The sequence below is a fragment of the Protopterus annectens genome, chromosome 14.part0, assembly GCF_019279795.1.
Source record: "Protopterus annectens isolate FY-2018-M chromosome 14.part0, PAN1.0, whole genome shotgun sequence".
In the NCBI taxonomy this organism is placed as follows: domain Eukaryota; kingdom Metazoa; phylum Chordata; order Ceratodontiformes; family Protopteridae; genus Protopterus; species Protopterus annectens.
In genome coordinates this window covers 649,741,866-649,769,443 of record NC_056748.1, presented here as the reverse complement: position 1 = coordinate 649,769,443, position 27,578 = coordinate 649,741,866, and the positions used below count along the sequence as shown (strand labels likewise).

General features: G+C 38.4%; 1 protein-coding gene across 1 annotated transcript in view; it reads left to right on the top strand.

Moving 5' to 3' along the window:
- The window catches only part of RHOBTB1 (Rho related BTB domain containing 1), a 468,210-nt gene that overhangs the window by 180,893 nt on the left and 259,739 nt on the right, over window positions 1-27,578 (top strand). The window contains exon 3 of the mRNA XM_044056396.1: window positions 1,908-2,011. Coding sequence (XP_043912331.1) covers window positions 1,908-2,011 — 104 coding nt within the window. The remainder of the gene's footprint in view (window positions 1-1,907; window positions 2,012-27,578) is intronic.

The following is a 27,578-nucleotide window of genomic DNA, read 5'->3' as shown; positions in this document are numbered from 1 at the left end:
TAAAATGCATCAATATTCATTTCTTGTATGTAGCCTAAATCAGTTTAGAGTTTCTTTTTTTATATTACATGCTGTCTCAATGTGTCTTTATTCTTGTTCATCGTTTCTAAATTTTAATGACAGATTGCTGTGGAGATTATGGGATTGTTTTTATGCTATGATCTGTTGGTCAACTGGTTGGTGCCGCAGTGGTTAGCGTTGTTGTCTCACAGCAAGAGGTTCTCCAGTTAGATTCTCACCTTCTGTGCGGAGTCTGGATGTCCTCCCTGCAGATGAGTGAATCTTTAAAGACATGCAGGTAGGTGCGTCTGAGTGTGCATGTGCCTTCTGCGAAGGCTGGGTGCTGGGCTGCCAACTCGACACTGTAAAAAACACCCCTGCCAATCAATCTGTGGACCGGTGATCTGCTGTGGTAACCCTAACTGGGAAAAGCCGAAAGACATTGTATCTGTTGGCCAACTGAATGAATATTGTGTGTGTTAAATAGTTAAAAAAAATGAAATAGAATGTGCACAAATTTAAATGCATATAGGTCTTCCTCTACAACTTGTTACACTCCCAACACAACTGCTTTGATTTCTGGCACGGACAGGAAGCGATCGGCAGATAGAACCCAATAAGCAAGGAACACATCAGAAGGAGTCTATATAATTCAATCATTTAATGCAATAGTTAGTGCCTTTCAGTACTGCACTTTTTATTGCCTTCTATAAATTTTAAAGCTCGTATCTAAAGGGGAAAAACATTTTCTCTTCAAATAAAAACCTGTTTGCATGAATATTTATGCTTGCAAAAACTTTGTGTTAAAATAAGAGTGCATTTTAAAGACTTTAAAACATAAATTTTTAAATATTCCTTCCGAACACAGAAGACTAAATGTAGTAAGTTGTGCTTACTGCATTTGTCCGTAAAAGGGCAGGGAGCGGTTTTGTCATTCCAGGTTCCAGTTGTAATACTGCTGTATTAGCGTAGGCAAGTAATTATAAATTAGTGATGTAATTGCCAAACTGTTAAATTAACAGTTTGGCAGAAAACTAATAATATAGTGTTCTGCCATACTGTTGATTTAATAGTTTGGAGATTATATTACTAATTTATAATTACTTATCTATGCTATTCCAGCAGTATTAGATCTGGAATTTGGAGTGATGTAACCATACCTCCCAACTGCACAGTTTTTCACACAATGTCCAGATTTTGCTCATATTTTTGGTCTATTTTTCATAAAATTGTGTTTTTTTCTGGCACATTAGTGGCAACTCATTAAAGACTGAAGTAAAAAAAAAGACAGACATTTGAGTTTCAGACTTCATACCCTTCAGAAAATGCATGCTAATGTAAAACCTGTTATTCTGGCAAGTTTGTGAGAGCAATATTTAAAAATTGTCCCTATTTTTGGGCCTTTGTCCCATTTTTACTTATGGCTTTGTCCAGATTTCTTGCTTTAAGAGGTTGAGAGGTATGGACATAAACACTTCCTGCCATCCTATGAATATTAGTGCCATAAACATGGCTTACTACATTTGGTCTTCCATGTTTGGAAGCAATATTTTAAAAATTAATTTTTAATGTATGGGTGCGAATCAAGCTTGCTTTTTTTCTTTTGTATAAAAAGTGTTCACCTGCATAATGATTCATGCAAACATTTTTTTACACAAAAAAGCAATGGTTGTTTTGGGCCTTTAGACATGATCTCTAAAATACAGTCTTGCACTTACAAGAAAATAGGGGAAACAGATGTACTCAAGTATCACTTTTGATACTTAATGTGTCAAAAGTAAAAGAGGTTGGCTTTATGGAATAAACCATTTGATTATACATTGTTGTGTGTCAGCGTAAATTAAACTTGCTTTGTCTTCAAATTATGGTTTTAATGACCCGTTCTAAACTTACACCTTTATTTCTAGGTCCTTGAACGCTCACGTGACGTGGTTGATGAAGTAAGTGTTTCTCTGCGGCTCTGGGATACATTTGGTGACCATCACAAGGACAGGCGTTTTGCATATGGAAGGTATATACATGCCGGTGTCTCTAACAGATAAAATGTTTATCTTCAAGAATCTCTAAAAATTAGTTTACAAATACATTCGTTGCATTTGGCCTAGTTAAGACGTTCCTGTCCGACACCAGGTACCTAGGTTCAGTTACTGCTCCAAGTGCTTAATATTCAGTTGTGTGTGGGGCTGAGCAAAATTCAAGTGGGTACATTTTTTTTATTTGCATGGAACTGAATGCAAGTTTACATTTTACCTGCCACATCCTCGGTGAGCACCAGATTATCTGGTGCAGAAAATTGGAGTGAGACAGATGGCTACAGCTGTATATATGCAGGCATTAAACCACACATCACATTAATAGTACTGCATGTTGCATGTTTTCGAGAAGGAATAAATATTTGGGTGGACATTAAAATAAAAAATGGCCTGACCCTACTTTTGACAGTCTCAGAGTTTGTTTCAGCTTCAGCTTAAACTTAAGCTGTTTTATCACAAATTACCACTTACGAAGCTAGAAATAAATAAAAGGAAAATGCAGAAAATGCCTATACATTGAATAGACAGAACTGAATGCACTGACCATCAGAATCCCAAACTGGTTCACAAAAAAAAAAAAAAAAAAAAAAAAAAAAAAGACGACTGAAAAAACATTAAGTGCTTTTTTACAGGGGGCAAGGTCCCTTGCACTCCCACATGAAGAGAGCAAGCCCCTGCACCCCCCAAACTTATATATACAAACTCGAAGGTTGCACCAAATCAAAGGGGGACATTCACCAGAAAAGGGCATCTCTGATGGCAGAACTCAGTGACAGTGATTTCCTGTAGAGGAACTTCACTCATCAGCAGGTTGAACCTCTGGCAACTGAAGCTTCCACCAGTAGGGTAACCACTTAAAACAAATAAAAGCACCAGTAAATAATGCAGTCACTGAACAGATAAAGAATAAAATACATTGAAGTCATGCCACACTGTCAGACTTTTTCAAAAAGATAAGTTTTGAGTGATTTTCAGAAGACTCTGAAAGCAGAGCCCTGTCAAAGCCACCATGGCAACAGTTTCACAGCTAAGGAGCCTGAAAGGTAAATTAACCAACACTAGAAGTATCAAAGTGCACATGTGGAAACACTAGCAGCAGCTGAGTGCAAAGCTCAAGTAGGACAATATGAAAAGCATATCTAGAGTGGGGGGTAGGTAAGGGGGCAGCTACCCTGGACTGAAGATGTTCGGGGTTGCAGCTGCAGTACCATCATTTATTTTTATACCAGTATGGAAATGAATTATGATATTGCTTTTGTGGTCAGAAGTGAAGTGCTTACTTCGGTACTTCATGTCTGGTCTCAGGTTATAGCAACTTACTATAGTTTCTATTTAAAAAAAAAATATGACATTTTTTCTTTGCTCTCCACTTGATGAGGGTCAAGCACATAGGACCTGGCACTTATCCTTAGAACAGAAGTGAGCCAGATTGCATAATGGACCTTTTTCCTGCACCTTAACTAAGAGTTAAGCAATAACAATACGACACCAAGAGCTTCATCAGGTAAGAGAGACACATTATAAAATGGACACATATGTTAACACCAAACTGTTATAAATTATCCTGTAACAAACTGGAAGCCAGTCTAGGCGCTGCAAATCAAGGTATAATATGCTGGGAATGAGATTTACCAGTTAGTAACCTGGCAGTAGAATTCAGAACCATTTGTAAAGATCAATGTCATTTTTAAGCAATCCCAGGTGCAGAACATTAGAACAGACTAGCCTAAAAGAGACCATGGAATGAGCAACCACTGAGAGTTCAGCCTGGGAACAAAGCCACTTAATCCTTAAGATATTTTGCATGTGAAAACATGAAGATTTCACAATGCCAGACTTGTGGTCCTGAAGTGTCAACTTGCAGTCCAAAGTTACTTAGATTACACACCTTAATAACAAACTCAAGCTTATTGTCACTATGTAAGATAACTTGGAGAATAATGGGGTGGAAGTGCCCCGCAAGGTAACATCAAGTGTCATGGCTTCAGATTTATAGGTGTTTAAACTGATTAAGGGTAAGTCAAGTACAGCTTATAGATCAGCTGGAGAATACATATTTGTCATATCATCCTGTGGAAAGGAATGGTAAATCTGGATGTCATCAGCATAATTATGGTACAAAACTCCCTTCCCTATTACAATCTCCAAATTGAAGCATATTAATCTTAAATAATAAAGAGCTTAATATGGAACCCTGAGGTACTGCATAATCAAAGGAATATAATGAAGGAGAGTTCATTCCAGAACAAACAGAGTACAGCTAGAACCACGCTAGTATTATAAAAAAGATTCTACAGTATGTTCATATATGTTCAAAATGTTGTGTTCAACAGTGACAAATGCAACAGAACAATCTCAGATGACCAATACCGGATGCTATCATTTGCCTCTACCATTATCAGATCATTAATTTTTTGATTGAGAACTGTCTCTGTTCTATGGGGAGTCCAAAATCTAGAGTAAGAGGAATATATGAGCCCAGTGACTACAAAGTGAGTTTCAAATTGCTTATAGAGGATTATTTCAGATTGGACAATAATTGCTAAAGAGATCAAAGTCCACAGAAGGTTACTTTAGAACAAAGACATTTAGAGCAGGGATAACAAAGGCCTCTTTCAAGGTCATTGGACAAACTCCAAATCTCAATAAAGAAACCAAGATCTGAAATAAAACAGGACCAAGAACATCAAGACTGGCCATCTGTCTAAACGGACAAGGAACCAGACCAAAGGTCTGCAAGATTAGTATTTGGTATAGGACTTCAGATTTTTAGGGTAATTCATCGATTTTGTATGGAAATGTAACAGTTTTATTCATTTAACAAACAGTATTGTCATCACTTATCAGGGTGGACATGACAGCCACCATGGCACCTAATTTTACCAGTCTGGTGATGGCTTATTGGGAGAAAATGTATTTATATGGTAGTCATTTTTTTCACAGAGATCAAATTCTGTGGTAGTTTTGTTTAAAACATTGTTTTGTTGTGTAAGGTTAGTACGGATGAGTCAGAAGGGTTTTTAACCTACATAAATTCATTCTAGTCTTATGTTCCCATAGAGAAGCTGACTACAGGGCAGTAAATATTGAGAATACTAGATATTGTTTGCTTTGGGAACTGTAAAACTGAAAAGGTACAAAGGCAAGCAGCTTAATAAAAAATAAAGTTTTAAATTACTGGAAGGGAATAAGAGCTAGCATCTTTTCTTGTACCTAAATACTTAAATGAATTTGCTAGAACAGTGTATACAATGTAGCTTTATTTAAAGATAGCCAGTGCACTTTTTCTTAAGGCTAAAAGTTAATGTTTTCTGAAAGCATACAAGCCATTTTTCACATCTAGAATGTGAATAAAGATAAATCAAGAACAGAGAGCAAATAATATAACTAGGAGCATAGGGTGCAACATGCTTAGGCTGGATAACCTGAATTTTAGGTTGGGTAATGGCTGTGGGTGCAGCTGTCAGTTTGTGACAATTGTTCCTATCAGGAGGGTTAAACTTCATTATTTGAAGATGTACATAGTTATGTGCATTTGTTTTAAATTAAAAGATTCTGGGGGCAAGTTTATTTTCTTTGTTTCAGGGTTTTCATAATAAGAAAAATTCTTGTAAAATGTGACATTAATGGAGATGACAAGAAACAACTGTATAAAAGATCAGTCTGCCTAATTAATATTAATGGGTGCATTTAACACAAATGCTGGAAATAGACATTTTAAAAAGCTGCCACATAGATGGCAATAATGACTTCTTAGCATAATAGCTACATTATCAATATTATTTTGGAATGTGAGTGGCCTCACAAGTATATACAAAAGGGTAAGACTATTGAATTATATTAAGAAATGCTGAGTGCAAATAGTAATGCTACAGGGACACATTTGGAAAGAAGTGACCAGATGAATATGATAAAGGATTTCAGGATGGATATTCAGCAGAATATAACAGACAAAGGAAATGAGTACTTGTACTAATTGCTAGAGGAGCTCCAATAGTGATAGAAGAGGAAAAAAGATAATAATGGTAGATTTGTTGTACTAAGGGGCTACTGACAAGGGAGTAGGACTATGCTGATATGTATTTATATTCCACCTAAAACTGCAATTATGAAGCTTAAGACACTTTTGGGAGAAATAGTCAGCTTTCAACAGGGAATATTACTTATAAGTGGGCACTGGAATTTGATTTCCAAAAGTGAAGATGTATCTGGGGACATAGAAGGAAAAAGTTAACATAAGAGGGTAGCTTTCTTAAGAACTTTATGAAAATATTTGGCAAGGAAGATGTGAATTCAGTAGTAGGAACTCATAGTTTACATATTGTTCCCCATGGAACTAAGCTGGGCTACACTAGACAGAAATAATATTTATCAGGAACATGTGCATTAAATTGAAAGCTTCAATATGCATCCAATAACAATTTCAGATCATTTGCCAATAACAACTAAAATAAAAATGCTGGATAATGAAGTAAAAATGAGATGATGACTGTTCACCACATACCTGTTAAAAAGAGAAGAATTTAAGGAATGGGTAATGGAAGTTATTCAAGAAGCATTATGAAAAAGTAGAAATATCTTCAGAAGTTATAGCTAGTGAGTGGGATAAATTGAAAGTGGAGTTTAAAATAGGGTAGAAGTAAAATAAAGAGACATGGTTAAGAAGTAACATTAATTATTTAGAGGGGATGGCATAATAAGGGGAATCTTATAGAAGAAGAGGTGCAACTGCAGAAAGCTAAAAATAAAGTATGTGAGTAACTGGTTAATATGAATGAGTTTAGGAAGATACTGTTAAATCAACTATTTTTTGATAATTACTCAAGAGCACAAAAACTTGTAGCACAATGACGTATACAACAGGAAGTACAAAATGGGTGTTGCCCAACTTAGGGAGCCTATAACAAGAAAGATATCAAGAGATCCTGTAGTATTAGAGATATTTTGAAAAATGTTTGCAAATTTGTATATAAAGTAGAGAAATGTAGAAATGAAGAAAGAACACAAAAGGAAATATTTATGGAAGCCTTAAGTATGTATGCCAAGGTTAGAGGTAGATGACACTCAACAAATAACAGTTAATATAGGAGGAGATGAGATAAAAACTGTAAATTATAATAAATCTACAGGAAAGTCACCAGGCATAGATGATATTCTTGTAGAAGTTTGAAGCTAGGAGTGAAGAAAGTGCTAAAGATCTGGAAGGTTTTGTTTAACAATATTTAAGGAGGGGAAGCATCAACATCCAGGAAGAAAGCTGTGGTGACTAAAATACCTAAAGACAGCAAAGATCTATGAAACCCAGCTTCATATAGGCCCATTTCAATTTTAAACAATGGATTATGAAGTGTTTATGTCTATAATAACTAACAGAATGGCAACGGTGTTGCCAGAATTGATAGATATGATCAATGTGGCTTGTTGAGGGGGAAGAAAATGTTTGACAACAATAATAGAACAATGATGATCCAGAGGGATGCACACTAAGAAAATACTGCTGTTGTTGGTGGGTCTTAATGAAGAGAAAGCATTCAACACAGTAAGCTTGGATTTTATGAGTAGGGCAATGGAAGGCTTTGCATTCCACGATACAATAATAATGTTAATTAAGAGGATATATGAGGAATTAAAGGCAGAAATTAAAGTGTGAGGTTTCCTCTCTTTCAAGTTGTGTCTGAACAGATGAAACAGGCAAGGGAGTCCTCTTTCCCCTTCATCAATTGCTTTATATTTAAAGCCATTGTCAAAAAAATAAGAGACTCAGAAAAAGGATATAACTAGTATGGTAATCAAGAAAAGTTGGTGTTATTTGCAGATGATATTATCCTGTATCTGATAAAGCTAGAAAAGGATATCTCAGTGTTGTGGAACACGGAGATGGTCAAGTCTTTTCAAGTATAAAATTAATGAAGATAAAACAAAGGCTATAGCTGTAAACTATGTAGCAACACATGAATTGCTTCAGCAATATCCATATTTATGGGAACACAATAAGATGAAGTATTTAGTTGTATGGATTAAAAGGATTATGCTATGGTAGCAAAGGATATGTGGGAATAAACTATACAAAAGATAATGCAAACACTGAGAAACTGATAGCTCTTATTTATGTATATAGATAGCAAAATACAAACTGAACATTTTTTAGTCCCTTCAGTTTTATATAAAGGTCAGGCATATTTTCTATCAACCAGTGGAGAAGTTGTGGACAATAATTAATAATTAATAAAGAGTTGAAGAAATTTATTTGGGAGGGAAAGAGGGTAAGGGTCAAGTGGGATAAGCTGACCCTTCCGATAGGACAAGTTGACTTAAGATTACTTGATTTGAAGGGATATTTTAGGGCCGAGATACATAACACAAACAGAAAGTTATAATTCAAAGTGGAAAGGGATAATGAAGCTGAGAGATGTTCAAAAAATAAGGAAAGAGTAGTATTTTTGATGGGGAACCTTAAGGATAATAACAAGCAAAGTTATCCAGACCTAGAAAAATTTTACAATACAAAAAAATAAGAAAACAAACAGGAAAAGGAGAAGAGGATTAGTAATGAAGAAGTTAAAGAAATAGAAACTGAGGTTATGGATTACCTGCGAAGTGAAGGATTTAGTGTAGAAAATCTAACTCTGATAACATCACAGCAGGATAGAGCAATGGATCCCCAAATTAAGGAGAAATCAGTGGAGCAGGAAACATCTGATTATTTGCCATATGAAGATACTTTGGAGCCTTCCATAGGAAACCAGTACAAATGTTCAGTTGGAGTTGGACAGCAAGGGAAGGAACAGGAAACTATGGCAACTCTGACGCAGTCAGTGTTGTAAAGTGATATGCCAGTGAGTTCCCATATGAAAGAGCAACGGATGACACAGGATAAAACTGAAAAGAATGTGGCACAGGAAGATACTTTGGAACTTTCTTTAGAATGCCCACAAGAAATGGAGAACAACTAATGTGCCCTTGGTTTAGAAGAAAATGATGCAAGAGGAGAAGAGTTGCTTGATTTATAAGACATGGGCAGACATATTAAGATCAATAAAAGAAATAGGACTACAGAAAGTCAAACCCCAAAAGGTTAGGTTTTTATGACTGTCCATAGATTCATGCAATATAACAGAAGTAAATAGGATATATTACTGTGCCGCTAATTTAATAGCGGATAAAGGTCTTACCACAAAATCTCAGGGTAGTAAGGGAAAGGAAGGGAAGAAATCAAATGCCTTCATGGCAGTATCAAATGGAGAAAACTATAATGCAATTAAGACAAGAACTGTCACTGCTAGAAGAGGGAACAGATAAAAAAATACTCTGAAAGATAGACGTGATAAAAGCAATGTGTAGTATCAGAACAGATTAGATCTATTGTGCATTATCGTAAATAATAAACGAAAAATATCAGCATGGGCAGAAAAACTTTGAAGATATATGTATGTAAAGGAAAACTAAAAAATAAGCAATTTATTGAAAACCCAAAAAAGTTTTATAAAGAATTTTTTGGAAACAAGGCAAAAGGAATCTAAACAAAACTAAAAAAAAAAAAAAAAAAAAAAAAAAGAAATAGATAAATTTTGGAGAAATATCTATGAAGATCTTGTGGAACATAACAATGATGCTAAATGGATAGAAGAAGTAAAAGAAGGAATAAGAAGTTCAAGTGTATAAGATATGAAATGGGATGAAGTAACAGCCAGAGAGACTGAAACAAAGTTAAGAAACGCTCCTAAATGGAAAACCCTAGGCCCAGATGAAGTATTAACATCTTTACATGAAGATTTAGCCACAAGTAAGAACTGTTTATATGCGAACCCTGAACAGATACCAGTATGGTCAACAACAGGAAAAAACATTACTCCTACTTAAGAGCAAACCTACAAGCTGTCCTAAAATCTGTAGACCAATAAATTGCCTTCCAATGACTGATAAACTATACACTGAAATTGATGCCGACAGAGTTTATACTAATTTAGAAGAGAACGGAATCATGGCAGTAGAACAAAAGGGTAATAATAGAATGTCATAAAACAAAGGATCATTTATTGTTAAATAAAGTCATATCGGGTACTGTAAAAAAGGGAAGAATCTAAGTATGGCATGGATAGACTTCAAAAAAGTAATTTGACAGTATCCCACATTTGTGAATAAGAGTGCTTAAAATGTATAAGATAAACCCTACACTGATCAATTATATTACAGCAACCATGAAAAAAAAAGTGTCAAACCACTTTGCAGTTAAGCCATGGTAAAGGACATATTATTATTGCAAATCCAAAAGTAAGACAAGTACTGCCATACTGTGTATGAAGCAACTTCACTTTATTAAAACAATAAAAGCAGTATCATAAGCACTTTCGGGTAAATCCCTTCATCAGATAAAACACTAGTAAAAACATAGTATCTAATATAGTACAAGACAGCCAATGAAAATCAATAGTTTACCCTCCTTTTTGCTAGAGCTGGTTTTAAAGGGACAACATCATTTAATCCTGGGGCTTTGTCAGCTCCCAGTGTAAGAATCCATTGCATCTCTTTGTATTCAGTTTCATTATACAAGTCACCCATTCTTTGACTTCTGTTTACAACATATGTAACCATAAAAGGCAAATACACGATCACTATGCAATTCTATACGCTTGTACAGTGCATTGTGTTCTAACCTTATATCTGAAAGATGCTTAAAAATTCTATCTTTAAGTCTGCAATTTGGTTTTCCTACATAATATGCAGTACACTGTTGACAGTTCGCAATATAGACAGCATTGTGTGTGTTACAGTCAGCATAGGTTCATAGGTTCATAGGTTTATACTAGGCTATCTGCCCTAAGGCATTTATAAGCCTAGCCCAAAGTTTTGTGGCTTACGCCACCCCTTATGTTAAAAAATACTGTGCCCATTAGTTTGTTGTGCCTCTGTCCAGCAGTGACACTGAGATGATTCCCGGGGTAAACCTATGATCTCCCATCCACCGGTCAAGATTTCTCTTGAACAGAGCCATCGAGGTGCTCTGCCTCACATGGACTGGGATGTTATTCCACAGCATAGGGAGTCTCTGGGTGACAAATCTATCCCTCCAGCATATCCTATTTATATCCATGCTAAGGTTTAAGTCGCTTGCTCTAGTGGATCTGGTAGATTTGGATTTTTTGAGGTGGAGCATGTCCATTAATTCCGGGTTGGACATGGCCTTGTATGTCAGGCACAGGTCACCTCTGAGCAGGCGGTATGCGACTGAATAGAGCTGGAGTTTCTTCAGTCTGGCAGCATATGACAGATTTTGGAGTCCCTTTATCCTTTTGGTGAGGAACTTTTGGGGTCTCTCCAATTGCTGCAGGTGTCGGGTGAGATGCATCCCGAATGGGGCATTGTACTCGATCATTGGTCTGATAAGTGAAGAGTACAGGGGAACAATGACCTCACTTGATCTGGATGTGAATCCCTTCATGATCAGGTGGGCAATGTAGAAGATCTTTCTAACCACTTTAGCAATGTGAGTGTCAAAAGAAAGGCCACTGTCAACCTGGGTCCCCAGGTCCCTGATAACCTCTTCTGTGCTTAATGGATTGCCACCTATATGGTAGCTTGGGGTTATCTTGTTTTTCCCGAAGGGTATGACTATACATTTTTTGGCATTTAACTTCAGGCCATGGCTCTGGCACCAGTTATCAGTTTCCGTGAGACCCCTCTGAAGGATATCTGTGTCCGATGTACTTTCCACTATGGCGCCGAGTTTGCAGTCATCTGCAAACTTTGTCAGCCATAGTCCTCCTATGTTTGCCTGTACTTCTGAGAAGTAGATACCGAACAACAGGGGGCCAAGGACTGAGCCCTGCGGGACCCCACTTGTGACCGGCTTGGAGTCTGACATGGCGCCAGCAACTCTAACCCTGTGGGTTCTGTCCTTTAGCCAGTTTGCAACCCATCTTGTGACATATGGGTTTACATTTAAACTGGTAAGTTTCTCTATAATACCCGAGTGGGGTATTGCATCGAAAGCTTTTGCAAGGTCAAGGTAGGCTGTATGGACTGCCTTTCCCTCATCAATGGCCTTGGTGACTGTTTCGAAGAAGTCGACCAAGTTCAAAAGGCATGATCTGCCCTTGACAAAGCCAAACTGGGTCGGGTCCAATGTCTGCAAGTCCCCTATGTCTTTGTTTATGAGTTCCATTATGATCCTCTCCATAGCTTTGCAGACCAGGCTTGTTAAGCTTATGGGGAGGTAATTCCCAGGGTCCGTAGAGGTACCGCCTTTGTGGAGTGGGACCACAGTTGCCGTACGCCACTCCTTGGGCACGTATCCTGTGGTAAGGCTAAGATTAAACAGCTGCCTTATATGCGGGTTTAGTTCCTCGTTGAGTTCGTGTAGCACACAGCCGGGGACACCATCCGGTCCCATTGATGCTGTGTTTTTAGCTTTAGAGAGAGCAGCTTTCACCTGCGCATTAGAGATGTCTGGGAGGCTACACTCCGCTGGGATAGTTATCTCTCCTTTGGGGAGAGGGTGAAGTTTGCACTGAACCTGTCTGCCAGTATGTTGGCAATGTCTGTGGGTTCAGTGATTTTTGTATCATTTTGGACTAATTCTGCGCATATCTGGGAGTTTCCACCCAGGTTTCTAACATAGCTGAAGAAGGCCTTATGATTGTCTTTTGAATCTATTGCAATTTTTCTCTCAAATTTGGCCTTGGATGATTTTATGAGTGCTCGTATTTTTACTAATAATGATCAAGGGTGTCTTCTCTTTTATGGATTTTGCTCTATCATGTAACAGCTTTCTCCTCTTATTGTAAAGTTTGTTTATGGCTGGGGTCCACCAGACTGGACGTTTGCCCTTGGTGGAAAGAGTCTTGGTTTTATTAGGGATTGCCTGATCCATGCAGTCCTGGAGGTGTTCATAGAAGGCATTTGTAAGGGCTTCCGCAGCTTGGGTTGTGGTTTCCACTGGCTCGGGGGCCTTGAAGGATACCACACCAGTCTTGAGTAGTGTGAAGTTTGCTTTAGAGAAGTTCTTCACTGTGGTCTTTTTTGTTTGGGGTGGGGGCGGGATGTGGATTTCTAGTGAGATAAGTTTGTGATCTGATCTCACCAATGAGAGATATACTTCCGGTGTGGAGCATTTTGTCCCCATGTTTGTGATGATGAGATCTAGTATATTTTCTCCTCTTGTGGGAACGGTGACTAGTTGTTCCATGGCATTTGAATTTATGAACTCCAGGAACCTTTGGGCTAGAAAGTTGGGGCTTGAGTAATGTTCCCAGTCTATATTCGGGTAGTTGAAGTCACCCAATATAATGGTGTTTGGAGATACATTTATACCCTCCAGTGTCTTCAGGAAGGCTGTGTGGGGTTCCTGAGTTTGAGAGGGTGGCCTGTAGCATGCTACAAATTGTAGAGCAGTTTTGCCTATGGTTAATTGCACCTGGATGGTTTCCGATGCTTCATGCGCTGCCACCAACCTGGAGGTGTGGGTATCCTTGATGAATATGGATACACCCCCTCCTTTTGTGGTGTGGTCTGGGTTTTGGGGCCAGAACGCATGATATGAGGTAAAACCTGATAGTGCCGGGGTGCTCTCAGGAGCCTTGAACCAGGTTTCAGTCACAGCACAGACATCGATGTTCTCCATACTGAGAAGGGCCTCGAGAGCGTGCATTTTGAGATTTAGACTTCTGGCATTGAGCAGCATTACCCTTAGTTTCTTCCCATTTTTGTTTTCTAGGGTGGTAGGATTAGAATTTGAGCCTTGCCTAAAAAAGGCACTATGAGGGTGGCAAGAGCCTTAGCCAATATCCGGAATCCCAGGGGTGACAGGTGCAAGTAATTCTTGTTGGTCCTGAGGTGTATAAAACAGTTCCCCTGTAGAATGTGCTTACAGGCTTTAAAATGTAGGCATGGAAAAGTTCCCTTCTTCTTAATGCCTGCATTTTTAAAATGCATAAGTTCTTGACACAAAATATCTTTCAAATTTTTATTTCTTTTAAAAATAAATCTAGGCTGTGTTCCTTACAACTCTAGTTATATTCTCATCTGTTAAAAGAATTCTCCAGTTGTCTTTAATTATATTACATATATCACCTAAATCATTACTGTATGTTAAACTTATTTTCAAACCTTCATTAGCTTTTTGAACCTGTGCATCTACCTTATTAGGCAGTTTTTTTTACCGCTGGTCTTGCACTTTGTTTTCTATAGAGACTGCTGTTGTCCATTTCCTTTTTCAATAAATTTTTACTATAACCTCGTGCTTGAAAATTATTCTTTAGAGAGTCCAATTCATGTTTAAAGGAATTTTCATTCATACAGTGTCTGGATATTCTGCAGTCTTGTCCCTTGACTATGTGTTGGAATATATGTCTAGGGTGCATGCTATCATATCTAAGCATGCTGTTGGTCCAACAAGGCTTCCTGTATAGTGAGGTCTCTACCTCCCCATTTTCTTTCTTAATACTAACATCTAGGTATTCAATAACTGAACTAGAATAATTCAATGAAAATCTGAAGAAGCTGATTGTGGACTCTAGATACTTAAAGGATGTTAATTCTGATGTGGTACCCTCCACAAAAGAGAACATCTTCCACAAATCTATTGTAAAAGAAGTTTGTCTTTCCAATCATGTGCTGCCTCAAATATCACCATATCTTCACAGTATGCCAGGACTAGGTAAGCATATGTGTTCGCAAGCACTCCATAGCTATACCTTGTCTCTGGCAATAATACTTTGACAAAGAAAAACATTGTTCTCCAATACTAGCCTTAATAAGGAACATAACCGTATATTTTCATCTCTATGTATATTCACCTTTTTGTTCAGTATTTCTTCTATGGCAGTAATACCATATTGATTTTCTATGACAGTGAACAAATTCTTTACATCTAGAGTAACAAACATAAGAAATGTCATTGTTCTCTTGTAAATAAACACCCAATGATGCCAGAAATGTAGCAGTATCTTTCAAAATTCTAGGGAAGGTTTGTAACATTGGTGTGAGAGTACATTCTAACCAGATAGAAATATTTTCTGTTACCCAACCCCTACCTGATACTATAGGTCTCATGGGTGGTGTTTTGGGATCCTTATGAATTTTTGGTAAGGCTTTAAAAACTGGGATAGAAGGATGTTGTGTATATAAAAATGTCAGCAGCTCATGGTCTATCAAACCAGTTTTTCCATGTTAAATAAAGATTTGTGCACTTTTTGTATATAAGAATTCACCATTAGTGGTGACAATTGAAGAAAGGTCAGTCTGTCAGCTAGCAACAGATCTATTTGTGTGTTATAAAACTCTTTGCCAAGTACAACAACAGCACTGCCCTTATCAGCAGATTTTATAACTATGTTGGTATTATTCTTTAGCTCTTGCAGTGCATTTCTATGTGGTTGGTCTAAGTTGAAATACATAGATATATGTGTATTCTGTAGATACTGTTCAATTTCACGTTCACATGATTTAACAAACAACAACAGTGTAAGATTTAAAGTAGGTGAAAAAGTGTTAGGTTGCTTCAGTGCATGAGGTGTTTGGGTCTATATCAGCATATCGAATGCTGAAAATGCCGAATGCAATTTAATTGAACTGAAATGTTTGAAATCTCAGAAGAGCGAACTGACGGAACATCGATTTCTTTCCCAGGGAAAGAAATCGGTGTTCCGTGCAAAAAAAAAAAAAAAATTCAATACTTTAAACACTGACAGAAGTGGGGGGCATTGCCCCCACACCCCCAGCATGGGGGCTGTGCCCCCCACACACCCCTACTTAAAATATACCAACTCCAAGACTGCACCACAGTGAAGGAAATAGCAAACTCCGATGACGGCCCACAGATTTCTTTCCCTGGGAAAGAAATAGATGGTCCATCAGTTCGCTCTTCTGAGATTTCGAACATTTCAGTTAGATTAAAATTAAATTCAGCGTTTTCAACATTCGAAATGCTGAAAGGAACCCAGGTGACACTGTTTGTATCATTAAACATTTGCTTCAACATTACATTCCATGCCAAAGTATAGCAGCTCAGGTATTAAGAGTACAAAAATCTGTCCCTGTACTCGGTACAAAATTTAAACCCTTACTTAACACTGATAGCTGTAATTCAGAAAGAGAAATTCCTGAAATATTATGAACATTGCAAATGTTGCATGCATTATCAACCGTCAATTGGAGGTCCGACGTCTCTTGTAGTCCTTGTCCATCTGATGTGAAAAGCTCTTCTTCCGAGAATTCTTCTTCATCGGTGCTGGTAATGTGAAAGAAGAAGAGGGAGAGAAGTAGGTGTAACAACAGATGCAGGCATCTTGGCACTTTGTTTTGGTTTGGCTCCCATTGTGGAAAAGTCCAGCCTGTCACTTCGAGACTCATCCATTTGGCCAGCTGTAGTGCCCAAATTTATGTCCACAAATGTTTCTCCTTCAGTCACTGTCTCAGTGACATTGGTAGATATGGTTTCATTATTTTCTGTACTAAAACAAGACAGACCCCTGTGAATGAAGAGTGTTGGGCTGCTTTAAGTTTACAAAATCTGAGCATTCTTTTTCATGCAGTTGATTAGGTGCAGGTGTGGCTGCTACAGCATTTGAAGCATTCCATGCTCTTGAGGGCAAGGCCAAACAAAGATGTTACCTGATGAAAAACTGCGGTAATCGCATTATAGATGTTCTTCGTGTTTCACTGTTGCAGTCATTACATTTGGGTTATCTGCTTGCAGGCAGCCCTCAGTTGGCCTGATTATCAAAGTCTTGGGTCCTGCATCGGTTGCTGTCTCATCTTCCATGACGTCAGGTAGTCAGGGATATAAAGCATGCAGCCAATGCCATTACATCAGTCTTTCTTGCCGTGCAGTGCCCGAAGAAGAAGCAGAAGCAGTTTGTAAGTGCTGGTTGGCAGACTCCTGAAATTTTCGTTTTTGAGTTTCAGATCCAAAGTCTTCAACTAAGCTAAGTACCTCATTGGGGATCCTTTTTCTTGCTCTTAACTGATGTCAGTAAAAGTCAACAATTGTATTTCTTGTGGAAAGCAAATAAGATTTTCATTCGTACTGCATTCCTTGCTTAGGCCCAGACCACGACGTACCTAGCTGTTGGTTTTGCGCCTTATTCAAACCTTGAACTATTCATAGTCTGTTCATTTTCACATCTAAATATTTTGGCACTCTGTTCAATTATCCAGAAATGGCTTCAGTAAGCCACCCAACTACTGACATTCTGAAAAAAAATGAAAAGATAAAGACAGACAGACCACATAGGTCCAAAGCTGCCGACGACACTTCTCCCAAGCTAGTCGCCAGCTCACCGGTACTCAGTGAGGCACTTTTGCATTCCCTGATACCAGCTACTTCAGATTCGCAGGCCTCTACTGAGACCCATTTGAGTCTGGTATGCCGTGAGATGCTTCTTTGACTGTGGAACCTGCAGATGTCTCTACCTTGGATGGGTCCAGAGCCACTGTGCAGGCACCAGCTTCTGAGGGTATATTCAGGCCTACTGACTTGCATTTTAAACTGATGCCATCTTCTTCTTCAAGGCCTGAAACTCGATCCATGCCTAGAAATCTGATGCCCAGACTGCATGGTCAGGCCCCTATGCCTAAATGATAACAATGGCTGAAGACCTTATTACTCTAATCAGGGGAAGCTACCCTTCTCCCTCTAAGAGACCTAGAACTGATTTTCCTTCTGATTCTTCTGATCAGGATTCTGAAATTTCTGTTTTCTCTGATGACCAGGATTTGCCCTTATCTACCTATGAGGATTCTGATGCAGAGGACTCCATTCCCTCCTCTTCCCCTCCAGAGGATTTCTCTTTTGTGAAACTTTGCATGCTCTTAGGGAGCATTTCCGCTGGGAAAGCCAGGATTACTCTGACTCCAAAAAGAGGCTTAGGGAATTCTTACTCCTACTTCAACACAGGCCTTTAGCTATCCCTCCTGTACTGGACATTGTAGATGATGTCTTCTTGGAATCTAGCCTGGCCCCTGACACTTTACCTCTGGCTCCCAGAAAACCTGAAAGGTATTACAGAGTACCTGACTCTCACAAGTTCCTCTAAGAATCTTACTGTAGATCCTGAGATCATTTTGCAGGGACCCAAAGGCATTAAGGCTACTATTGCCAAAAATCCTACCCCCTCTGATAGAGATTCCAGGGCCCTGGACAGATGGGGTAAGAAGGTATACACTTCTGCAACTTTGGCCATTAGGGCCTTAAACTGCCAGTTTCATATGTTAAAGTATCAGTAGCATATTATTGGATTGCTTAAACAGAAAATGATGCTGATTCCTGACTGTGCTGAAAATAAAGAATTACAGGCTTTAATGCATTCTGCTGAACAAGTTGGAAAAAGCGCACTTTGCAATGTGGTTTTGATTCATTAGAGGCATCTTGCAGGGCTGCTGTCACTGGGTCTGTACTTAGAAGGCATGCTTGGCTTAAGGAGCAATCTTTACCAGCTCATGTTAAAGCTAAATTACTAGATGCTCCCTTAAACCAAGACTGCATGTTTGGCAACAAAGCAGAAGTAGTACTTAAAAAGATGGAGGAAAAAGCTAAATCTATGCAAACTGTTAAAGATTTCCTGCAAGTATAGCCTCCCAGATTTGGTAGGCACTGGCCTAAGAATTGGTCCTTTCCTGCCTCTTCCAGGCCTTCTCAGTCCAAACCCAGAACCAGCAGACCACCCAGGCTTCAGTCTCAAGGTACTCACAAGCCTAAGCAGTGGGGGAGCTCCCACTTCCAAAGCTGGGAGTAGTAAGACACCCCCCTATAGTAAACTGTCACAATAACAACTTTAAACCTTCCAAGCCCTGCTCAACTGACTGTTCCTTTAGGGGGGAAAGATCGCCCTGCATGCAAAAAACTGGGAATTCATTACCAAAGACAAATGGGTTTTAAATATAGTTTCCCAAGGATGCAGATTCCACTTCCACTCCTTACCAACCCCAAACGGTTGGCCAGACCTACCCCAAAAATCAGTGTGCAGAGGCTCAAAAGCAGGTTCTCTTTCTAAGCATCAGGGTTATTCAACCTGTCCCAGAAGAGGAATGGGGGCAAGGTTTTTACTCAAGACTTCCCTGGTACCCAGAAAGGACAATTCCTGGCATCCTATCCTGGACCTGTCTATCCTAAACACTTTTTTGGTAATCCCAAAATTCAAAATGCTAACTCTTCATCAGCTGCTTCCCATGCTAGGCAAAAATGCCTGGTTGGCAACACTGGATTTAAATGAAGCCTACCTGCACATCCCAATAAGGGAATCTTGCAGAAGATACCTATGCTTCAGAGCAGGCTACATGCACTATCAGCTGTCTGCACTGCCCTTTGGCTTATCTACTGCGCCCAGGGTATTCACAAAGTGCCTAGCTCCAGTCATTGCATTTTGCAGGCTAAGAAATATTCAGATATACCCATACCTGGACGATTGTCTAATTCAGGCAGAAAACCAGGACATACTATTAAATCATCTGGCATTTGTAAAGAAATTACTAACTTCTGTGGCGTATACCATAAACGAAAATAAATCACATCTAGTACCCTGCCAACAAATTATATTCCTGGGAGCAAGCTTGAATACAACTACCCAGATGGCCTACCTTACGCCAGAGAAACAAGTTCATTTGACAGCCTACTTCAAACTACTGGCCACAAAGACCCAGCTATCTGCAAGGAAAATACTGCAGGACCTGGGGTTCATGGCCTCTTGCATTCTACTAATTCCATATGCAAGACTGCATATGAGGAAACTACAATGGTATCTAAAAAGCCTATGGTGTTAACATTCTCAGGACCTAGAATCAGTGATTCCTATCATCCCTTGCTTAAAGACAAAATTCCTTTGGTGGGCAGAGGCCTGCCACCATAACAAGGGACTGCCATTCACTCTACCTCCTGCCACCCAAACCCTAATAGATGCATCAGACTATGCATGGGGGTCTCACTTGGCAGGGCAGTGCATTCAGGGCAAATGGAACCCGAATCAAATGCACCTGCATATCAATCAAAAAGAAATGTTAGCTGTACAGAATATTCTGACAGCCTTCAAGGACTACATTCTTCCAGGACAATTATTGGTAAAGACGGACAACACCACTGTTATGTGGTACATCAACAAGCAGGGGGGAACCCACTCATACCCTCTCTGCAGACTAGCCATAGCTCTGTGGAACACAGCCTTGAGCTACCAAGTGCACCTGCAAGCTCAATTCCTGCCAGGCAAGCTAAATCTAAAGAAGCTAGTAGTAGACTCTAGATAAAAAGGATGTTAATTCTGATGTGGTGCCCCCCCCCCCCACAAAAAGAAAACATAGTCCACAAATCTATTGTAAAAGAGGTTTGTCTTTCCTATCATGTGCTGCCTCAAATACCACCATATCTTCCCAGTATGCCAGGACTAGGTTAGCGTATGTGTTCCCACAAGGCGTATCCATAGCTATACTTTGTCTCTGGCAATACTTTTTATTTGACAAAGAAAAACATTGCTCTCCAATACTAGCCTTAATAAGGAACATAACCGTATATTTTCATCTCTATGTAGATTCACCTTTTTGTTCAGTATTTCTTCTATGGCAGTAATACCATATTGATTTTCTATGACAGTGAACAAATTCTTTACATCTAGAGTAACAAACATAAGAAATGTCCCTGTTCTCTTGTAAATAAACACCCAATGATTTCTTCAGATTTTCACTGAATTATTCTAGTTCAGTTGTTGAATACCTGGATGTTAGTATTAAGAAAGAAAATGGGGAGGTAGAGACCTCACTATACAGGAAGCCTTGTTCCAACAGCATGCTTAGATATGATAGCATGCACCCTAGACATGTATTCTAACACATAGTCAAGGGACAAGTTTGTAGAATATCCAGACTTTGCACTAATGAAAATTCCTTTATATATGAATTGGACTCCTTAAAGAATAATTTTCAAGCACGATGTTATAGTAAAAATGTATTGAAAAAGGAAATGGATAACAGCAGTCTCTATAGAAAACAAAATGCAAAACCATGGTTACACAGAGGTAAAAAATGGCCTAATAAGGTAGATGCACAGGTTCAAAAAGCTAATGAAGGTTTGAAAATAAGTTTAACATACAGCAATGATATAGGTGGTATATGCAATATAATTAGAGACAACTGGAGAATTATTTTAACAGATGAGAATATAACTAAAATTGTAGGGACACAACCTAGATTTATTTTAAAAGAAATAAGAATGTGAAAGATATTTTGTGTCAAGAACCTATGCATTTTAAAAATGCAGGCTTTAAGAAGAAGGGCACTTATCCATGCCTACATTGTAAAGCCTGTAAGCACATTCTACAAGGGAACTGTTTTATACACCCTAGGACTAACAAGAATTACTTTTTGAATATGTATGCTGACTGTAACACGTAAAATGTTGTCTATATTGCGAACTGTCAACAGTGTACTGCATACTATGTAGGAAAAACAAATTGCAGACTTAAAGATATAATTTTTAAGCATCTATCAGATATAAGTTTAAGAAAAGAACACAATGCACTGTACAAGCATATAGAATTGCATAGTGATCCTGTATTTGCCTTTATGGTTATATATGTTGTAAAGAGAAGTCAAAGAATGGGTGACTTGTATAATGAAACTGAATATAAAAAGATGCGATGGATTCTTAGACTGGGAGCTGACAAAGCCCCAGGACTAAATGATGTCCCTTTAAAACCAGCTCTAGCAAAAAGGAGGGTAAACTATTGATTTTCATTGGCTGTCTTGTACTATATTAGATACTATGTTTTTACTAGTGTTTTATCTGATGAAGGGATTTACCTGAAAGCACTTATGATACTGCTTTTATTGTTTTAATAAGTGAAGTTGCTTCATACACAGCGTGGTCGTACTTGCCTTACCTTTGGATTTACTATTTGGATTTTTTGGCACTACTTTTAGTGGAAGGAGTCCTTTACTTTTTGTTCCTTCAATTATTATTGCAGGGATACAAATTCAAAGGGGGATATTCCAGGGTGACTGTCACCACTGCCCTTTTGTGTTGCCCTTAACACATTAAGATGTCTACTTAACAGATTAGGCCATGACTACAATTTGGCTCCCAGAAAACAATAAAGTGTAAAGACTTCTCGTCTTCCTTTTGTAGATGATTTAAAACTGTAGAGTTCATCAGATGAGGAACTGAAAGCACAACTGCAAGTGGTCAAATATTTTTGGATGATACAATAATGTCATTTGGTCTTCATAAATGTGCAAAAGCAACCTTTAAAGCAGGAAAGCTGCAGCACCAAGAAAACATCAGTTTGGGACAGGAATGTGATATGAAAGAGGGAGTGTATAAATATTTTGAAATTGATGAAGGATCAAAAATAAAACATGAACAGATGCAAATAAAATGTGTTAAGGAATGTTTTAGAAGACTTAATACTGGAAACAGCATTGACATCTAGGAACAAAGTCCAAGCTATAAACCAGTTTGCTCTTCCTGTCCTAACTTATCATTTTGGAGTGATTGACTGGCCCCAACAGTTGTTTGATAGGTTGGACAGGAAAACAAGAAGGATGCTTCGTGCACATCAGATGATTTATAAAAATCAGTGCATACCAAGACTATATATTCCCTGTTCTGAAGGGGGCAAATGTCTCGTCAAAATTGATTACAAGTATAGATATGCAGTCGTGGGACTGCATACAAATCCACTAAACTCACAAGACCCAAACATAGTGAATGTTTTGAAACATGAGGAGAATAAGTCTGAGATGTCTAAGATGACTTCCCTACTTAGTTTAGCAGAAGCATATCAGCATCAAGAAGGAATAGAAATCAAACCAGAAGTAGGTAAATCAGACAACAACTGAATGTTCCAAAAAACAAAAGAAAGAATATAATATGAGGGATCAGATGAGAAGGCAAGAAATATGGAAATGCATAAATATAGTTGCAAGTATGTAAAACTCTTTGACCAACCTCATATTGCTCAGGATCAAATGCAGGAATGGTTAAGGAGAGGTGAATTTAAACCAAAAGACGAAAGGATAATATTGGCTGCCCAAGTTAGTGGACTACATACACTTTTATTTACAAAGTCCAATGAACATGTGGGAGAAACAGACAAATGTAGGTTTTGTAAAACAGAGTTGGAAACAGTTGCCCATATTGTTGCTGGTTGTGATATGCTAATGACAAAAGGACTGCATACTGAAAGGCATAATAATGTGACAAGACTGTTGCATTGGGGATTGTGCAAACATTATAATATTGAAGTAGCTGAAAAACACATCAGCCACAAAAGCATTATAAAAAATGAAGAAATTTATATCACATGGGATCACCCATTACCAACAGTTCAAAAAATAGAGATGAGAAAAAACAGATATAGTAGTCCCTGCAAAGAAGAATAAGTAGCATTGATAACTGAAATTGCTACATCCAATGACTACAGTGTCTTACATACAGAGACATCCAAAGTCATAAAATACCAGGATTTTCAGGCAAAAATGAGGGCAATGTGGAAGAAGGATACCCAGACATTTCCAATAGTAGCAGGAGCAATGGGTCTTATAAAAAAATAATTTGCAATTATACTTTGATACATTACTAATACATGTAACGCCATACAAATTGCAGAAGGAGTCATTACTGGGCACATGATGCAAAGAGTACTTCTGGCTAACAGCAAAGATTGAAGCAATACTAATTTCATGAACTTTTATCATACTTTCACTTAGGAATGGGGTCCATTCCCATCATGGTATTAGAAACCCAAAAGACTTGGAGAAATTAAAAAAGGAATATATTATGTTCATAATTTTTTACTTCCTCTTTTAAATAGTATTGCATAATCTTTTTTCTGAACACATGTCAATGTATTATTTGTTATCAGTTTTCTGTATTTACATATTTTGTATTATTGGAGCTTTTCTCCTCAGGTCTCCCAGCTGGACTAACCCGGTTAACAACTATCAATAAATAAATAAAATAATGTAGCAGAAAGTATTCTAAGAACTAAGCCAACATGAAAATGGAGATAGGAGATTTTTGTTGATAGGGATGACTGCGATTAGTGGTACAGAGAATAGGCAGGAGGGGGCTGGAATTTACTGGAGAAAACTGGCAAGGAAGCAAGATTTTGCGAGCAAATAAATATGAGAGGAAAGGTAATAGAATGGGAAGAGGCCAAGAAGATATTTGGACTGCAGGGTAGATTGCCTTTCATATGATAGCAGAGTACAGGCAAAGAGAAAGGGAAAAGTGAATCCTAAGTGAAAGTAGAGTTTTTAATTGAAGCTAGAACAGAAGCTGCTATTAGAAAAGGGATAATTAGTATGGTATATAGAATATCACATGATTAAATATAGAAATCAATTTGAGGAAGTTAGAAGAGATTGGGAAGAGAGATTGGATAAGCAATTCACAAGGAAACAACAGGAGGACACGTATATGGCGGCCAAATATTCAAAGTCTAAAATATTTCATTTCTTTTTGCTTGAAAGTGTTTGCATAGATATTTCTTATACCCCCAGCAGACTCCAAAGAATTTTTCTTCAGGTAGATGACAAACGTTGGAGGTGTAATGGGATGAAAGAGTTAACTGGGAACATATGCTTTAGGAAAGTAATGAGTTGTCAGACTTGAAAAATTCCATACAGAGTACTCCGTCAGAGATGCAGTATTAGTTGAAAAAAATTGGTGTAACTATGGAAATTATTTTTTGAGCTAGGATGCAGGATCTGAATTGCATAGACATAGTAAGGCTAGGGGGTGGTGCAGCAGGTAGCATTGTTGCCTCACAGCAAGAGGTTCTCCCATTTGATTCTCAGCTGGGGCGCCTTCTGTGTGGAGTCTGCATGTCCTCCCCGCGGTCGAGTGATGTTTAAAGACATGCAGGTAGGTGCGTGCATGAATGGGTGTGCCTTCTTTGAAGGTTGGGCATCAGGCTGGCAACTTAGCGCTGTAAAAAAAAATCCACTGCCAATCATTAGTGGACCGGAGATCTGCTGTGGTGACCCCTAAACGGGAAAAGCCAAAAGACATCAGTTTAGTAAGGCTGGGATGCAGGATCTGAATTGCATAGACATAGTAAGGCCTTGTTAAATTTAATTCTGGTGGCTGCCTAAAAGCAATTACTAGAAAACAGAATTCAAAGTCTAAACCAACTGTATTTGAGGTATTGAATATCATAACAGAGATAAAAGAACCAGAAGTGGGAGCCATAGAAAAATGGAAATAGTGAGAAAAAAACATGCAGAATAATGTTTTGGAGGAGAAGTGAGGTTTAAGGGAAGGTGAAATTTGAGCAATATATATTATGCTGGATTGGGGATTGTTATGTAATGAATATTTGTGATTGTATAATGTTTCTAACTGGGAACATGTTTGGTTTGTTTTCTGTAAGTGTGTTTGTCTATATCTTAAGTGATAATTCATTACAGGTGTTAAAAACGAGGGGATTTAATGATTACATTCAAAAATTGGGGTTGCTCAGAAGATTTCATAGTAATAATTACAGTATGAGATCAAAACAGTCAGATGATAAAAAATAGTGGAATGAAACATTGTAAAGGGTTCAATCTGTGCAGTAGATTCTGTTAGTATAAAAAAGATCAAAGCAAACAACTGGAAAATTATGAGAAGCAACAGAGAAGTATATCAAAACAGAGCATATCTTCTAAGTTCATTACTGAAAGCAGCCTCAATGTGAAATATATTTTTTGAATCTAAGAAAAATTAAGGTGTAATTGGTACCAAAATAGCCACCTTGAGATGTCATTCTATGGCACGTGCAGGTACGTACATGAGGAAGCTCATGTTTATTGTGCCAGTACCACCAAGGCATAACTTCAGTCCACTGACTTGTTTTTTTTTTTTAATTTGCAGTCGAGCTATGTAGTTTCTACTGCAGTATCTAAGAAATCTTACTCCAAAGTGGGAAAAGTCAATTAGAAAATTTAAAAGCAGAATTTATTAATGTGTTTATGCAGTTAAACAGGAAATTCTGTTGAAGCAAAAGTAAAGTGTCAACTTTTTTTTTAATTACATTTGCAGAGTTGGAGTTTGTGCCACATAATATTAGAGGAGGCAGCAGGTTTGCTGACTTGGATTATAGTGAATATAAATGGCAAGCTATTTTAAATGCTTTTAAAGGATTTGGTTTCCAAAAAGTTAATTTTACAAACACCTGGATCACTGTAATTTAATTTCATAGGATGATACTAGGTTATTGCCCCAGAGGCCACTATAAGCCTAGCCAAGAATTTTGCCCACGTTCCCACAAAGTCAGCACCTGTTTCCCCTGTCCAGCAGGGACACAGGTGGTATCCCAGGGATGTATTTTCTGTTTCCCACTCAGTCATCCAGGTTCCTCTTAAAGAGGGCTAGAGAGGTACTCAGCTTGACATGGAGAAGAGTCTATTCCACAGATGGGGGAGTCTTTGGGACACAAATCTATCCCACCAACAAGTTCTATTAATGTCACAGACCAGGTTAAGGCCTTGCATGTGGGTTGCATAAGTTGAGTTTGTCATACAGATATGCAGCAACTCGATCAAGGCTAGGTCTGAAATGGCTTTGTATGCCAGACAAAGGTCACCTCTGAGCAGTCTGTACGAGACTGAGTAGAGGGACAGGGCTTTTAGCCTATCTGTGTAGGATAGGTGTTTGAGACCCTGGATTTTCCTGGTCAGGAACCTCTGTGGTCTCTCCAACTGCTGCATGTACTTGGCAAGATACATGTCGAAGGGGGCATTGTACTCAATAATGAGTCTGATAAGGGAGGAGTACAGGGATGTTATGACCTCCTTGTTCCTGGATGAAATACCCTTATTTATGAGGTGTGCCATGTAGAAAGCCTTCAGTACAATGGAGGCAACATGGTGGTCAAAAGTCAGGTTGCTATCAACCTGGGTATCCAAGTCCCTGACAACTGATTACATGCTTAGTATGTTGGTATTAATGTGATTATTAGTGAGGATGACATTTTGCCCAAAGGGGATAATGATGCATTTCTTGGCATTCAGCTTGAGGCCATGCTTCTGGCATCAATCATTAGTCTGAGTAAGGCCCTCTTGGAGGATGTTCACATCACTAGGGGAATTTAAGACAGCACCCAGCTTGCAGTCATCCACTATTTTTGGCTTGCACCTCAGAAAAAAGTATATCCAAAACAGTAGAGGTCCCAAGACCGATCATTGGGGTACATTGCTCATTACAGATCTACTACTAGAGGTGGCTTCCCCTACTTTGAGTGAGTCGGCTCTAACAGTGAGCCAGTTAACTACCCATCTGGTAACATACAGGTTGAGAGAGTTTATCTATTATGCCCGAGTGGGGAATAGTGTCAAAGTCCTTGGATAGGTCAAGTTAGGTGGTGTGCACATCTTCCCCTCATCCATGACTTTGGTGACTTGTTTCGAAGAAATCGACCAAATTTAACAGGCATGATCTCCCTTTGACAAAACCAAACTGTGTGCAGTCAAGCGTTTGAAGGTTGCCAGTGTCCTTGTTTATCAGGTCCATAACACATTCCAATGCCTTGCAGATCAGGATTGTTAGGCTGATGGGCCTATAATTGCCTGGGTCAGTGG